A 13,241-nucleotide genomic window follows, 5' to 3' on the forward strand; every position below is an offset into this window, starting at 1 on the left:
TCAGCCCTGGGGACCTTGGGGACACCCGGGGACGTCTGGAAACCCCCCCAGCCCCACTGTGGCCTTTAGGACCCCCCCAGCCCCATAGAAACCCCCCCAAACCCCACAACAGTCCCCGAGCCCCATAGACACCCCCCCAAGCCCACATCAGCCCCACCAACAGTCCCTCCCAGCCCCACAGCAGCCCCCCAGCCCCATAGACACCCCCCAGCCCCATAGACAGCCCCCCAGCCCCATAGACACCCCCCAGCCCCACAGCAGCCCCCCAGCCCCACAGACACCCCCCAGCCCCATAGACAGCCCCCAGCCCCATAGACAGCCCCCCAGCCCCATAGACACCCCCCAGCCCCATAGACAGCCCCCAACCCCATAGACAGCCCCCCAGCCCCATAGACACCCCCCAGCCCCATAGACACCCCCTCAGCCCCATAGCAGCCCCCAGCCCCACATCAGCCCCCCAGCCCCATAGCAGCCCCCCAGCCCCATAGCAGCCCCCCAGCCCCATAGACACCCCCCCAGCCCCATAGACAGCCCCCCAGCCCCATAGACACCCCCCAACCCCATAGACACCCCCCCAGCCCCATAAACACCTCCCAGCCCCATAGACACCCCCCGGCCCCACATCAGCCCCCCCCAGCCCCATAGACAGCCCCCAACCCCATAGACACCCCCCCAGCCCCATAGACAGCCCCCCAGCCCCACATCAGCCCCCCCCAGCCCCACATCAGCCCCCCAGCCCCATAGCAGCCCCCCAGCCCCATAGACACCCCCCCAGCCCCATAGACAGCCCCCCAGCCCCATAGACACCCCCCAGCCCCATAGCAGCCCCCCAGCCCCATAGACACCCCCCAACCCCATAGACACCCCCCCAGCCCCATAGACAGCCTCCCAGCCCCATAGACAGCCCCCAGCCCCATAGACAGCCCCCCAGCCCCATAGACAGCCCCCAACCCCATAGACACACCCCCAGCCCCATAGACACCCCCCCATCCCCATAGACAGCCCCCCAGCCCCATAGACAGCCCCCCCCAGCCCCACATCAGCCCCCCAGCCCCATAGCAGCCCCCCAGCCCCATAGACACCCCCCCAGCCCCATAGACAGCCCCCCAGCCCCACATCAGCCCCCCCAGCCCCACATCAGGCCCCCCCCAGCCCCACATCAGCCCCCCAGCCCCACAGACACCCCCCCAGCCCCACAGCAGCCCCCCCCAGCCCCACCTGCAGCGTCGGGTTCAGCGTCACCCTCTTCAGCACCTTCTTCTTGTGGTCGTTGAGGATCCCGTCGATTTTGCGCATGGGGGGCAGGTACAGCTCGTCTGGGGGGGCAGGGGCCGCGTCAGGGCTCCCGGGGGCTTTCAGGGGAGGGGTGCACCCCAATATCTGAGGGGGTGGGTTTTTTTTGGGGGGGGGGCGGGGGGGGTCTGACCGTTGGTGTCCTCCAGCGCCTGGATCATGTCGGGGTCCAGCGCGGTGCTGACCAGCATCTCCACGTAGCTGCGGTACATCTCCCGCATGGCACGCGTGTTCAGCGCCCGCCCGGCCGGCGCCCGCTCTGCACGGGGTGGGGGGGGGGAAGGGGGGGACGCGGCCCCTTTAAGGCGGGGACACGCCCACAGAGCCCCGCCCGCAAAGACACGCCTCTTTATCCAGGACCCCGCCCCTTTAAGGGGAAGCCCCGCCCACAAACCACGCCCCTTTATCCAAGACCCCGCCCCTTTAAGGGGAAGCCCCGCCCACAAAACCACGCCCCTTTATCCAGGACCCCGCCCCTTTAGCCAGAGCCACGCCCACAAAACCACGCCCCTTTATCCAGGACCCCGCCCCTTTAGCCAGAGCCCCGCCCACAAACCACGCCCCTTTATCCAGGACCCCGCCCCTTTAAGTGGAAGCCCCGCCCACAAACCACGCCCCTTTATCCAGGACCCCGCCCCTTTAAGTGGAAGCCCCGCCCACAAACCACGCCCCTTTAGCCAGAGCCCCGCCCCTTTAGGTGGAAGCCCCGCCCACAAATCACGCCCCTTTAGCCAGAGCCCCGCCCACAAAACCACGCCCCTTTATCCAAGACCCCGCCCCTTTAAGTGGAAGCCCCACCCACAAACCCACACCCCTTTATCTAGAGCCCCGCCCCTTTAAGCAGAAGCCCCGCCCCTTTAGACAGAGGCCCGCCCACAAAACCACGCCTCTTTATCCAGGACCCCGCCCCTTTAAGGGGAAGCCCCGCCCACAAGCCACGCCCCTTTATCCAGGACCCCGCCCCTTTAAGTGGAAGCCCCGCCCACAAACCACGCCCCTTTAGCCAGAGCCCCGCCCCTTTAAGTGGAAGCCCCGCCCACAAAACCACACCCCTTCATCCAGAGCCCCGCCCCTTTAAGCGGAAGCCCCGCCCACAACCCCCGCCCCTTTAGCCAGAGCCCAGCCCACAAAACCACGCCTCTTTATCCAGGACCCTGCCCCTTTAAGTGGAAGCCCCACCCACAAAACCACACCCCTTTATCTAGAGCCCCGCCCCTTTAAGCAGAAGCCCCGCCCACAAAACCCGCCCCTTTATCCGGGAGCCCCGCCCCTTTAAGTGGAAGCCCCGCCCACAAACCACGTCTCTTTAGCCATTAGCCCCGCCCCTTTAAGCAGAAGCCCCGCCCACAAACCACGCCCCTTTATCCAGGAGCCCCGCCCCTTTAAGTGGAAGCCCCGCCCACAAACCACGCCCCTTTAGCCAGAGCCCCGCCCCTTTAAGTGAAAGCCCCACCCACAAAACCACACCCCTTTATCCAGGAGCCCCGCCCCTTTAAGCAGAAGCCCCGCCCACAAACCACGCCCCTTTATCTAGGACCCCGCCCCTTTAGGGGAAGCCCCACCCAGAAACCACGCCCCTTTGGCCAGAGCCCCACCCCTTTAAGTGGAAGCCCCGCCCACAAAACCACACCCCTTTATGTAGAGCCCCGCCCCTTTAAGTGGAAGCCCCGCCCACAAACCAATCCCCTTTAGCCAGGAGCCCCGCCCATAAAGCCCCACCCCTTTATCCAGGACCCCGCCCCTTTAAGTGGAAGCCCCGCCCACAAACCACGCCCCTTTAGCCAGAGCCCCGCCCACAAACCACAGCCCTTTAGCCAGAGCCACGCCCACAAAGCCCCGCCCCTTCAAGTGGAAGCCCCACCCACAAAACCACGCCCCTTTGGCCATTGGCCCCGCCCACAAACCACACCCCCTCTATCCGGGAGCCCCGCCCCTTTAAGGGGAAGCCCCGCCCACAAACCACGCCCCTTTAGCCACTAGCCCCGCCCCCTTTGGAGCCCCGCCCACAAATCAACCCCGCCCATTCCTCCGGCGACCACGCCCCCTTCCGGGAGCCGCGCTGCCCCTTTAAATGCAAGCCCCGCCCATTAACGGAACCCCACCCCTTTTACAGCTAAGCCCCGCCCCCATGAGAGCCCACCCCTTTTTAAAAGGGCGCCCCAAACCTGCCGGGCCCCCCTGCCGCAAGCCATCGCCCCTTTAAGAACTTACCCCCCAAAATGAGGCCCCAGGACCCCCCCAAACCCCAAGGGACCCCCCCAGTTCCTCCCTCCCGCCCCCCCCCCCCCGAATGTGGGGGCCCCCCCGGACTCACCCTCCTCGCTCTGGGGGTCGGGACTCGACTCCGATTCCGACGACGTCGCCGCCTCTTTGAGCCATTTTTTCCTTTTTTTGGGGGGCGGCTCCGCTTTGACTTTGGGGGGTTTGGGTTTGGGCTTGGGGGGGCCGGGGGGGGCGCGGGGGGGCCCCGCGGCCGGCGCGGGGGGGGCGGCGTCGGGTTTGGGGGGTTTGTCGGTTTTGGGGGGTTTCTCCGGCCTGGGGGGTTTGTCGGGTTTGGGGGGTTTTTCGGGGGGTTCCGGTTTCTCCGCTTTGGGGGGGGCCGGGGTTTTGGGGGCGCTGGTTTTGGGTTGGCTCTGCCTCCTGGGGGGGGGGGACATGGGGGGGGTCAGGGAGCCCCAAAACCCCTTTGGATCGGGGTGGGGGGGGGGGTCATGGGGATCCCCCCCCCCACTGAGCCCCAAAACCCCCCAGAGCAGGGGGGAACACCCAATGCCCCCCCGAAACTGGGGGGCAATGGAGACCTCCCCCCCACCCCCCCCCCAAGGCCATGGGGACACTGGGGACCCCCCCAAATGTCCCCCCAGTCCTTGGGGACAAAGGGGACCCCCCCAAAATGAGAGCACAGGGACATCAGGAACCTCCCAGGTGTCCCCCCCCAGGGCATTGGGGACAATGGCGACACCCCAAAACCCACCCTGTGTCCTTGGGGACATTGAGGATCCCCCGTGTCCCCACTGGTGTCCCCCCGGTGTCCCCTGATCACCTCATGTCCCCTGCGTCCCCTGCTGTCCCCATGTCCAGGTGTCCCCCGTGTCCCCAATGTCCCCATGTCCTCCAATGTCCCCAATGTCCCCATGGCCCCCAATGTCTCCATGTCCCCATGTCCTCCAATGTCCCCTATGTCCCTGTGTCCCCCAATGTCCCCACGTCCCCGTGTCCCCATGTCCCCCAATGTACCCGTGTCCCCATGTCCCCTCTGTCCCCAATGTCCCACAATGTCCCCTGTGCCCCCAATGTCCCCACGTCCCAATGTCCCCATGTCCCCTCTCCCCATGTCCCCTATCGCCGTGTCCCATGTGTCCCTAATGTCCCCACGTCCCCGTGTCCCGCAATGTCCCCTGTGCCCCCAGTGTCGCCATGTCCCCAATGTCCCCATGTCCCCCAATGTCCCCATGTCCCTAATGTCCCCATGTCCCCCAATGTCTCCATGTCCCCTGCGTCCCCCAATGTCCCCATGTTCCCTGTGCCCCCAATGTCCCCATGTTCCCCAATGTCCCCATGTCACCCAATGTCCCCATGTCCCCCAATATCCCCATGTCCCCCAATGTCCCCATGTCCCCTCATGTCCCCATGTCCCCTGTGCCCCCAATGTCCCCATGTCCCCAATGTCCCCATGTCCCCCAATGTCCCCATGTCCCCTGTGCCCCCAATGTCCCCATGTTCCCCAATGTCCCCATGTCACCCAATGTCCCCTGTGCCCCCAATGTCCCCATGTCCCCAACGTCCCCATGTCCCTCAATGTCCCCATGTCCCCTGTGCCCCCAATGTCACCATGTCCCCCAATGTCCCCCAATGTCCCCATGTCCCCATATCCCCTGTGCCCCCAATGTCCCCATGTCCCTAATGTCCCCATGTCCCCCAATGTCCCCATGACCCCCAATGTCCCCAATGTCCCCATGTCCCCCAATGTCCCCATGTCCCCTGTGCCCCCAATATCCCCATGTCCCCCAATGTCCCCATGTCCCCCAATGTCCCCAATGTCCCCATGTCCCCCAATATCCCCATGTCCCCCAATGTCCCCATGTCCCCTGTGCCCCCAATATCCCCATGTCCCCCAATATCCCCATGTCCCCCAATGTCCCCATGTCCCCCAATGTCCCCAATGTCCCCATGTCCCCCAATATCCCCATGTCCCCCAATGTCCCCATGTCCCCCCATATCCCCATGTCCCCCAATGTCCCCATGTCCCCCAATGTCCCCCAATGTCCCCATGTCCCCCAATGTCCCCATGTCCCCTGTGCCCCCAATGTCCCCATGTCCCCCCATGTCCCCCAATGTCCCCATGTCCCCCAATGTCCCCATGTCCCCCCATGTCCCCATGTCCCCTGTGCCCCCAATGTCCCCATGTCCCCCCATGTCCCCCAATATCCCCATGTCCCCCAGTGTCCCCATGTCCCCCCATGTCCCCATGTCCCCTATCCCCGTGTCCCGTGCCCGGCCTCACCTGGCGGCCGCGGGCCGGTGCCAGGGCTTGCGGGAGCAGACCCGCACGTAATCCTTCTTGTTCACGTTCTCCAGGAACTTCACGTAGAGCCGCTGGTACCGGTTCTTGGCGTCCCCGAAATAGCCCAGGTACTGCGAAACGGGGGGTCAGGGGGACCCCGAAACCCCCACAGCCCCCCGGGACCCCCCAAAACCCCCTGACTCCATCGGGACCCCCCAAAACCCCCACACCCCCCCCCGGGACCCCCCAAAACCCCCTGACTCCATCGGGACCCCCCAAAACCCCCACACCCCACCCCGGGACCCCCCAAAACCCCCTGACTCCATCGGGACCCCCCAAAACCCCCACACCCCCCCCGGGACCCCCCAAAACCCCCTGACTCCATCGGGACCCCCCAAAACCCCCACACCCCACCCCGGGACCCCCCAAAACCCCCTGACTCCATCGGGACCCCCCAAAACCCCCACACCCCACCCCGGGATCCCCCAAAACCCCCTGACTCCATCGGGACCCCCCAAAACCCCCACCCCCCCCCCCAACCCCCTGACTCCATCGGGACCCCCCAAAACCCCCACACCCCACCCCGGGACCCCCCAAAACCCCCTGACTCCATCGGGACCCCCCAAAACCCCCACACCCCCCCCCCGGGACCCCCCAAAACCCCCTGACTCCATTGGGACCCCCCAAAACCCCCCCACCCCCCCCCCAGGACCCCCCAAAACCCCCTGACTCCATCGGGACCCCCCAAAACCCCCACACCCTCCCCCCGGGACCCCCCAAAACCCCCTGACTCCATCGGGACCCCCCAAAACCCCCACACCCCCCCCCGGGACCCCTCAAAACCCCCTGACTCCATCGGGACCCCCCAAAACCCCCACACCCCGGGACCCCCCAAAACCCCCTGACTCCATCGGGACCCCCCAAAACCCCCACACCCCCCCAAAACCCCCTGACTCCATCGGGACCCCCCAAAACCCCCACACTCCACTGGGACCCCCCCAGGTTTTGGGGGGGGGTGTCAATATTTTTGGGGGGGGGGGGGGTGTCTCAGATTTTGGGGGGGCGTTCCCAAGTTTTGGGAGGGGGTCAGAATTTTGGGGGGTGTCCCAGGTTTGGGGGTGCGTGGCTCAGGTTTTGGGGGGGTGTCAGCTTTGGGCGTTCCCAGTTTGGGGGTCCCAGGGGAGAACCTGGTTTGGGGGGGGGGGGGGTCCCAGTTTGGGGGTCCCAGTTTGGGGGTCCCGGTGTGGGGGTCCCATTTTGGGGGTCCCAGCTCTGGGGGTCCTGTTTTGGGGGTCCCAGTTTGGGGGTCCCGGTGTGGGGGTCCCATTTTGGGGGTCCCATTTTGGGGGTGCCAGCTCTGGGGGTCCTGTTTTGGGGGTCTCGTTTTGGGGGTCCCAGGGGGGTCCCGTTTTGGGGGTCCCATTTAGGGTCCCATTTTGGGGATCCCAGTTTGAGGGTCCCAGTTTGGGGGTCCCGGGGCGGGGGGGGTGGGTCCCATTTTGGGGGTCCCAGCTCTGGGGGTCCCGTTTTGGGGGTCCCAGTTTGGGGGTCCCGGGGGGGTCCCATTTTGGGGGTCCCATTTGGGGATCCCAGTTCGGGGGTCCCCGGGAGGGCAGGGGTGTGTCCCATTTTGGGGGTCCCAGCTCTGCGGGTCCCGTTTTGGGGGTCCTGTTTTGGGGGTCCCGTTTCGGGGGTCCCAGGGGGGTCCCGTTTTGGGGGTCCCGGGGCGGGGGCTGGGTCTCGGTTTGGGGGCCCCGTTTTGGGGGTCCCAGTTTGGGGGTCCCGGGGAGGCCCCGTTTTGGGGGTCCTGTTTTGGGGGTCTCGGTTTGGGGGTCCCGTTTTGGGGGTCCCGTTTCGGGGGTCTCGGTTCAGGGGTCCCGTTTTGGGGGTCCCGTTTTGGGGGTCCCGGGGCGGGGGCTGGGTCTCGGTTCAGGGGTCCCGTTTTGGGGGTCCCGTTTCGGGGGTCCCATTTCGGGGGTCTCGGTTCAGGGGTCCCGTTTCAGGGGTCTCGGTTCGGGGGTCCCGTTTTGGGGGTCCCGTTTTGGGGGTCCCGGGGCGGGGGCTGGGTCAAGGTTCGGGGGTCCCGTTTCGGGGGTCTCGGTTCGGGGGTCCTGTTTTGGGGGTCCTGTTTTGGGGGTCTCGGTTCGGGGGTCCCGTTTTGGGGGTCCCATTTTGGGGGTCTCGGTTCAGGGGTCCCGTTTCGGGGGTCCCGTTTCAGGGGTCTCGGTTCGGGGGTCCCGTTTCGGGGGTCTCGGTTCGGGGGTCCTGTTTTGGGGGTCCTGTTTTGGGGGTCTCGGTTCGGGGGTCCCGGTTCGGGGGTCCCGTTTCGGGGGTCCCGGTTCGGGGGTCCTGTTTTGGGGGTCCCGTTTCGGGGGTCTCGGTTCGGGGGTCCCGTTTTGGGGGTCCCATTTCGGGGGTCCCGTTTCGGGGGTCTCGGTTCGGGGGTCTCGGTTCGGGGGTCCCGTTTTGGGGTCCCGTTTTGGGGTCCCGGTTCGGGGGTCTCGGTTCGGGGGTCCCGTTTCGGGGGTCCCGTTTTGGGGGTCTCGGTTCGGGGGTCCCGGTTCGGGGGTCCCGCAGCGGGGCGCGCGGGGGCCGCACTCACGTTGCTGGTGGCGCAGAACTGCCGCTGCCCGTCCTTGATCTCGGGGGTGAATTTCTGCAGCAGCGCCTTCTGCACCCGCCAGATGGGGGGCGGCTCCCGGCCCGTCTGCAGCGCCAGCTGCGCGGGGGGGTCAGCGCGCAGCCGCCCCCGGGACCCCCGGGACCCCCACACCGGCCCCTGACCCCCCCACACACCCCCCGGGACCCCCACACCAGCCCCTGTCCCACACACCCCCCAGCACCCCCAAACCGGCCCCTGCCCCCCACACACCCCCCGGGACCCCCAAACCAGCCCCTGCACCCCAGGACCCCCCCACAGACCCCCCAGCACCCCCAAACCGGCCCCTGATGCCCCCACACCCCCCAGCACCCCCAAACCGGCCCCTACCCCCCACACACCCCCCGGGACCCCCAAACCGGCCCCTGATGCCCCCACACCCCCCAGCACCCCCAAACTGGCCCCTGCACCCCAGAGACACCCCCAGCACCCCCAAACCGGCCCCTGCTCCCACACACCCCCCAGCACCCCCAAACTGGCCTCTGCTCCCACAGACCCCCACACACACCCCCCAGCACCCCCAAACCGGCCCCTGATTCCCCCATGCCCCCCAGCACCCCCAAACCGGCCCCTGCACCCCAGAGACCCCCCCACAGACCCCCCAGCACCCCCAAACCGGCCCCTGATTCCCCCATGCCCCCCAGCACCCTCAAACCGGCCCCTGCTCCCACAGACCCCCCCACACACCCCCCAGCACCCCCAAACCGGCCCCTGCACCCCAGGACCCCCCCACAGACCCCCCAGTACACCCAAACCGGCCCCTGACCCCACACACCCCCCGGGACCCCCAAACCGGCCCCTGTCCCCCCCACAGACCCCCCAGCACCCCCAAACCGGCCCCTGCTCCCCACAGACCCCCCAGCCCAGTCTCTCCCAGTCCCTCTCCCAGTGCCCCCAGTCTCTCCCAGTCTCTCCCAGTCTCTCCCAGTCTCTCCCAGTCCCTCTCCCAGTCTCTCCCAGTGCTCCCAGTCCCTCCCAGTCCCTCTCCCAGTGCCCCCAGTCTCTCCCAGTCTCTCCCAGTCTCTCCCAGTCCCTCTCCCAGTGCTCCCAGTTTCTCCCAGTCTCTCCCAGTCTGTCCCAGTCCCTTTCCCCGTGCCCCCAGACTCTCCCAGTCTCTCCCAGTCCCTCTCCCAGTCTCTCCCGGTCTCTCCCAGTCCCTCTCCCAGTCTCTCCCAGTTTCTCCCAGTCTCTCCCAGTCTGTCCCAGTCCCTTTCCCCGTGCCCCCAGTCTCTCCCAGTCTCTCCCAGTCTCTCCCAGTGCCCCCAGTCTCTCCCAGTCTCTCCCAGTCCCTCTCCCAGTCTCTCCCAGTCTCTCCCAGTCTCTCCCAGTCCCTCTCCCAGTGCCCCCAGTCTCTCCCAGTCTCTCCCAGTCTCTCCCAGTGCCCCCAGTCTCTCCCAATCCCTCTCCCAGTCTCTCCCAGTCTCTCCCAGTCCCTCTCCCAGTGCCCCCAGTCTCTCCCAATCCCTCTCCCAGTCTCTCCCAGTCTCTCCCAGTCCCTCTCCCAGTGCCCCCAGTCTCTCCCAGTCTCTCCCAGTCCCTCTCCCAGTCTCTCCCAGTGCTCCCAGTCTCTCCCAGTCTCTCCCAGTCCCTCTCCCAGTCTCTCCCGGTCTCTCCCAGTGCTCCCAGTCTCTCCCAGTCTCTCCCAGTCTCTCCCGGTCTGTCCCAGTCTCTCCCAATCCCTCTCCCAGTCTCTCCCAGTCTCTCCCAGTCCCTCTCCCAGTGCTCCCAGTCTCTCCCAGTCCCTCTCCCAGTCTCTCCCAGTCTCTCCCAGTCCCTCTCCCAGTCTCTCCCAGTCTCTCCCAGTCTCTCCCAGTGCTCCCAGTCTCTCCCAATCCCTCTCCCAGTCTCTCCCAGTGCTCCCAGTCTCTCCCAATCCCTCTCCCAGTCTCTCCCAGTGCCCCCAGCCTCTCCCAGTCTCTCCCAGTCTCTCCCAGTCTCTCCCAGTCCCTCTCCCTGTGCTCCCAGTCTCTCTCCCAGTCCCTCTCCCAGTCTCTCCCAGTCTCTCCCAGTCCCCCCAGTCTCTCCCAGTCTCTCCCAGTCTCTCCCAGTCTCTCCCAGTCTCTCTCAGTCTCTCCCAGTCTCTCCCAGTCTCGCCCAGTCTCTCCCAGTCCCTTTCCCAGTCTCTCCCAGTCTCTCCCAGTCTCTCGCAGTCCCTTTCCCAGTCTCTCTCAGTCTCTCCCAGTCTCTCCCAGTCCCTTTCCCAGTCTCTCTCAGTCTCTCCCAGTCTCTCCCAGTCTCTCTCAATCCCTCTCCCAGTCTCTCCCAGTCCCTCTCCCAGTGCCCCCAGTCTCTCCCAGTCTCTCCCAGTCCCTCTCCCAGTCTCTCCCAGTCTCTCCCAGTCTCTCCCAGTCTCTCCCAGTCTCTCCCAATCCCTCTCCCAGTCTCTCCCAGTCTCTCCCAATCCCTCTCCCAGTCTCTCCCAGTCTCTCCCAGTCTCTCCCAGTCTCTCCCCGTGCTCCCCCCGTCCCCCCCGCGCCCACCTTGAGCGCGGGGATGTCCTCGGCGCGCACCACGAACTCGTCCCTCTCGCGGAAGATGCCCTCGCCGCCGCTCTCGGCCGCGTCCTCGTCGGTGTCGCCGCACACGGCCGCCGTCTCCTGCTTCTGCGCCAGGTGCAGCGCCCGCGCGTCCGGCGGCTCCTCGCGCTCGGGGGACGCGGCCGGGGCCGCGGGGGCCGCGGGGGGCGCGGGGGGCGGCGGCGGCGCCGCCGGGGGCGCGGGCTGCGGGCTGGGGGCCGCGGCGGGGCTGGGGGGCTGCTCCGCCGGGGGGGGCGCGTCTGGGGGGGGGGGGCAGAGAGAGGGGTGAGGGCTGGGGGAGCTGCGGGTGGGTGTGGGGGTGGCGGGGGGGGGGACACACACGGGGTGTGCCAGGAGGTGTCTGCGGGTGCCCCAAAAGGTCGCGGGGACGTCCCGGGATGTCCCGTTGAGCCCCAGAGAGCCGCCGGGACCCCCAGGACGTCCCTAAAGGGCCCAGGAGGTCCCTGTGAGCCCCAGGAGGTCCCTATGAGCCCCAGAAGGTCCCTAAAGGGCCCAGAAGGTCCCCATGACCCCCAGAAGGTCCCTAAAGGTCCCTATGAACCCCAGAAGGTCCCTAAAGGTCCCAAAAGGTCCCTACAAGCCCCAGGTTTTTATGGGTCCCAGAAAGCCCAGATGAGCCCCAGAAGGTCCCTAAAGGTCCCAGAAGGTCCCCAAAGGACTCAGAAGGTCCCTATGAGCCCCAGAAGGTCCCTAAATATCCCCACTGAGCCCCAGAGACCCCATGACCCCCAGAAGGTCCCTAAAGGTCCCAGAAGGTCCCTAAATATCCCCACTGAGCCCCAGAGGCCCCTGTGACCCCCAGAAGGTCCCTAAAGGTCCCAGAAGGTCCCTGTGACCCCCAGAAGGTCCCTAAAGGGCCCAGAAGGTCCCTATGAACCCCAAAAAGTCCCTAAAGGTCCCAGAAGGTCCCTAAAGGCCCCACTGAGCCCCAGAGGCCCCCGTGACCCCCAGAAGGTCCCTAAAGGTCCCCGAAGGTCCCTATGAACCCCAAAAAGTCCCACTGAGCCCCATTGAGCCCCAGAGGCCCCTATGACCCCCAGAAGGTCCCTAAAGGCCCCTGTGATCCCCAGGAGGTCCCTAAAGGTCCCAGAAGGTCCCTAAAGGGCCCAAAAGGTCTCTACAAGCCCCAGGTTTTTATGGGTCCCAGGAAGCCCGGATGAGCCCCAGAAGGTCCCTAAAGGACCCAGAAGGTCCCTAAATGTCCCTGTGAGCCCCAGAAGGTCCCTAAAGGGCCCATTGAGCCCCAGAATCTTCTGTGACCCCCAGAAGGTCCCTAAAGGTCTCAAGAGTTTCCTATGACCTCCAGGAGGTCCTTAAGGTCCCCATTGAGCCCCAGAGGCCCCGTGACCCCCAGAAGGTCCCTAAAGGTCCCAGAAGGTCCCTATGACCCCGAAAAGGTCCCTAAAGGTCCCAGAATGTCCCTAAAGGTCCCAGAAGGTCCCTATGAACACCAGAAGGTCCCTAAAGGCCCCATTGAGCCCCAGAGCCCCCGTGACCCCCAGAAGGTTCCTAAAGGTCCCAGAAGGTCCCTGTGACCCCCAGAAGGTCCCTAAAGGTCCCAGAAGGTCCCTATGACCCCCAGAAGGTCCCTAAAGGTCCCAGAAGGTCCCTACAAGCCCCAGGTTTTTATGGGTCCCAGGAAGCCCAGATGAGCCCCAGAAGGTCCCTAAAGGACCCAGAAGGTCCCTATGACCCGAGAAGGTCCCTAATTGTCCCCATTGAGCCCTAGAGGCCCCCGTGACCTACAGAAGGTCCCTAAAGGTCCCAGAAGGTCCCTAAAGGTCCCCACTGAGCCCCAGAGCCCCCGTGACCCCCAGAAGGTCCCTAAAGGCCCCATTGAGCCCCAGAGGCCCCTGTGACCCCCAGAAGGTCCCTAAAGGTCCCAGAAGGTCCCTATGACCCCCAGAAGGTCCCTATGACCCCCAGAAGATCCCTAAAGGTCCCAGAAGGTCCCCATGACCCCCAGAAGGTCCCTAAAGGTCCCCACTGAGCCCCAGAGCCCCCGTGACCCCCAGAAGGTCCCTAAAGGTCCCATTGAGCCCCAGAGGCCCCCGTGACCCCCAGAAGGTCCCTAAAGGTCCCAGAAGGTCCCTATGACCCCCAGAAGGTCCCTAAAGGCCCCATTGAGCCTCAGAGCCCCCATGACCCCCAGAAGGTCCCTAAAGGTCCCAGAAGGTCCCTATGACCCCCAGAAGGTCCCTAAAGGCCCCATTGAGCCCCAGAGACCCCCGTGACCCCCAGAAGGTCC

At 66.0% G+C, this 13,241-nt stretch overlaps 1 protein-coding gene across 1 annotated transcript in view; it reads right to left on the reverse strand.

The window, feature by feature from the left end:
* PRR12 (proline rich 12) overlaps nucleotides 1-13,241 on the reverse strand; it is a 32,685-nt gene continuing 19,444 nt past the window's right edge. The window contains exons 6-12 of the mRNA XM_065655338.1: nucleotides 10,937-11,232; nucleotides 8,400-8,516; nucleotides 5,798-5,928; nucleotides 3,608-3,933; nucleotides 1,427-1,552; nucleotides 1,182-1,316; nucleotides 1-14 (exon numbers count right to left, since the gene is read on the reverse strand). Of these exons, the coding sequence (XP_065511410.1) occupies nucleotides 1-14; nucleotides 1,182-1,316; nucleotides 1,427-1,552; nucleotides 3,608-3,933; nucleotides 5,798-5,928; nucleotides 8,400-8,516; nucleotides 10,937-11,232 (1,145 nt within the window). The remainder of the gene's footprint in view (nucleotides 15-1,181; nucleotides 1,317-1,426; nucleotides 1,553-3,607; nucleotides 3,934-5,797; nucleotides 5,929-8,399; nucleotides 8,517-10,936; nucleotides 11,233-13,241) is intronic.

The sequence above is a fragment of the Caloenas nicobarica genome, chromosome 39 (genome assembly GCF_036013445.1).
Source record: "Caloenas nicobarica isolate bCalNic1 chromosome 39, bCalNic1.hap1, whole genome shotgun sequence".
Lineage (NCBI taxonomy): Eukaryota > Metazoa > Chordata > Aves > Columbiformes > Columbidae > Caloenas > Caloenas nicobarica.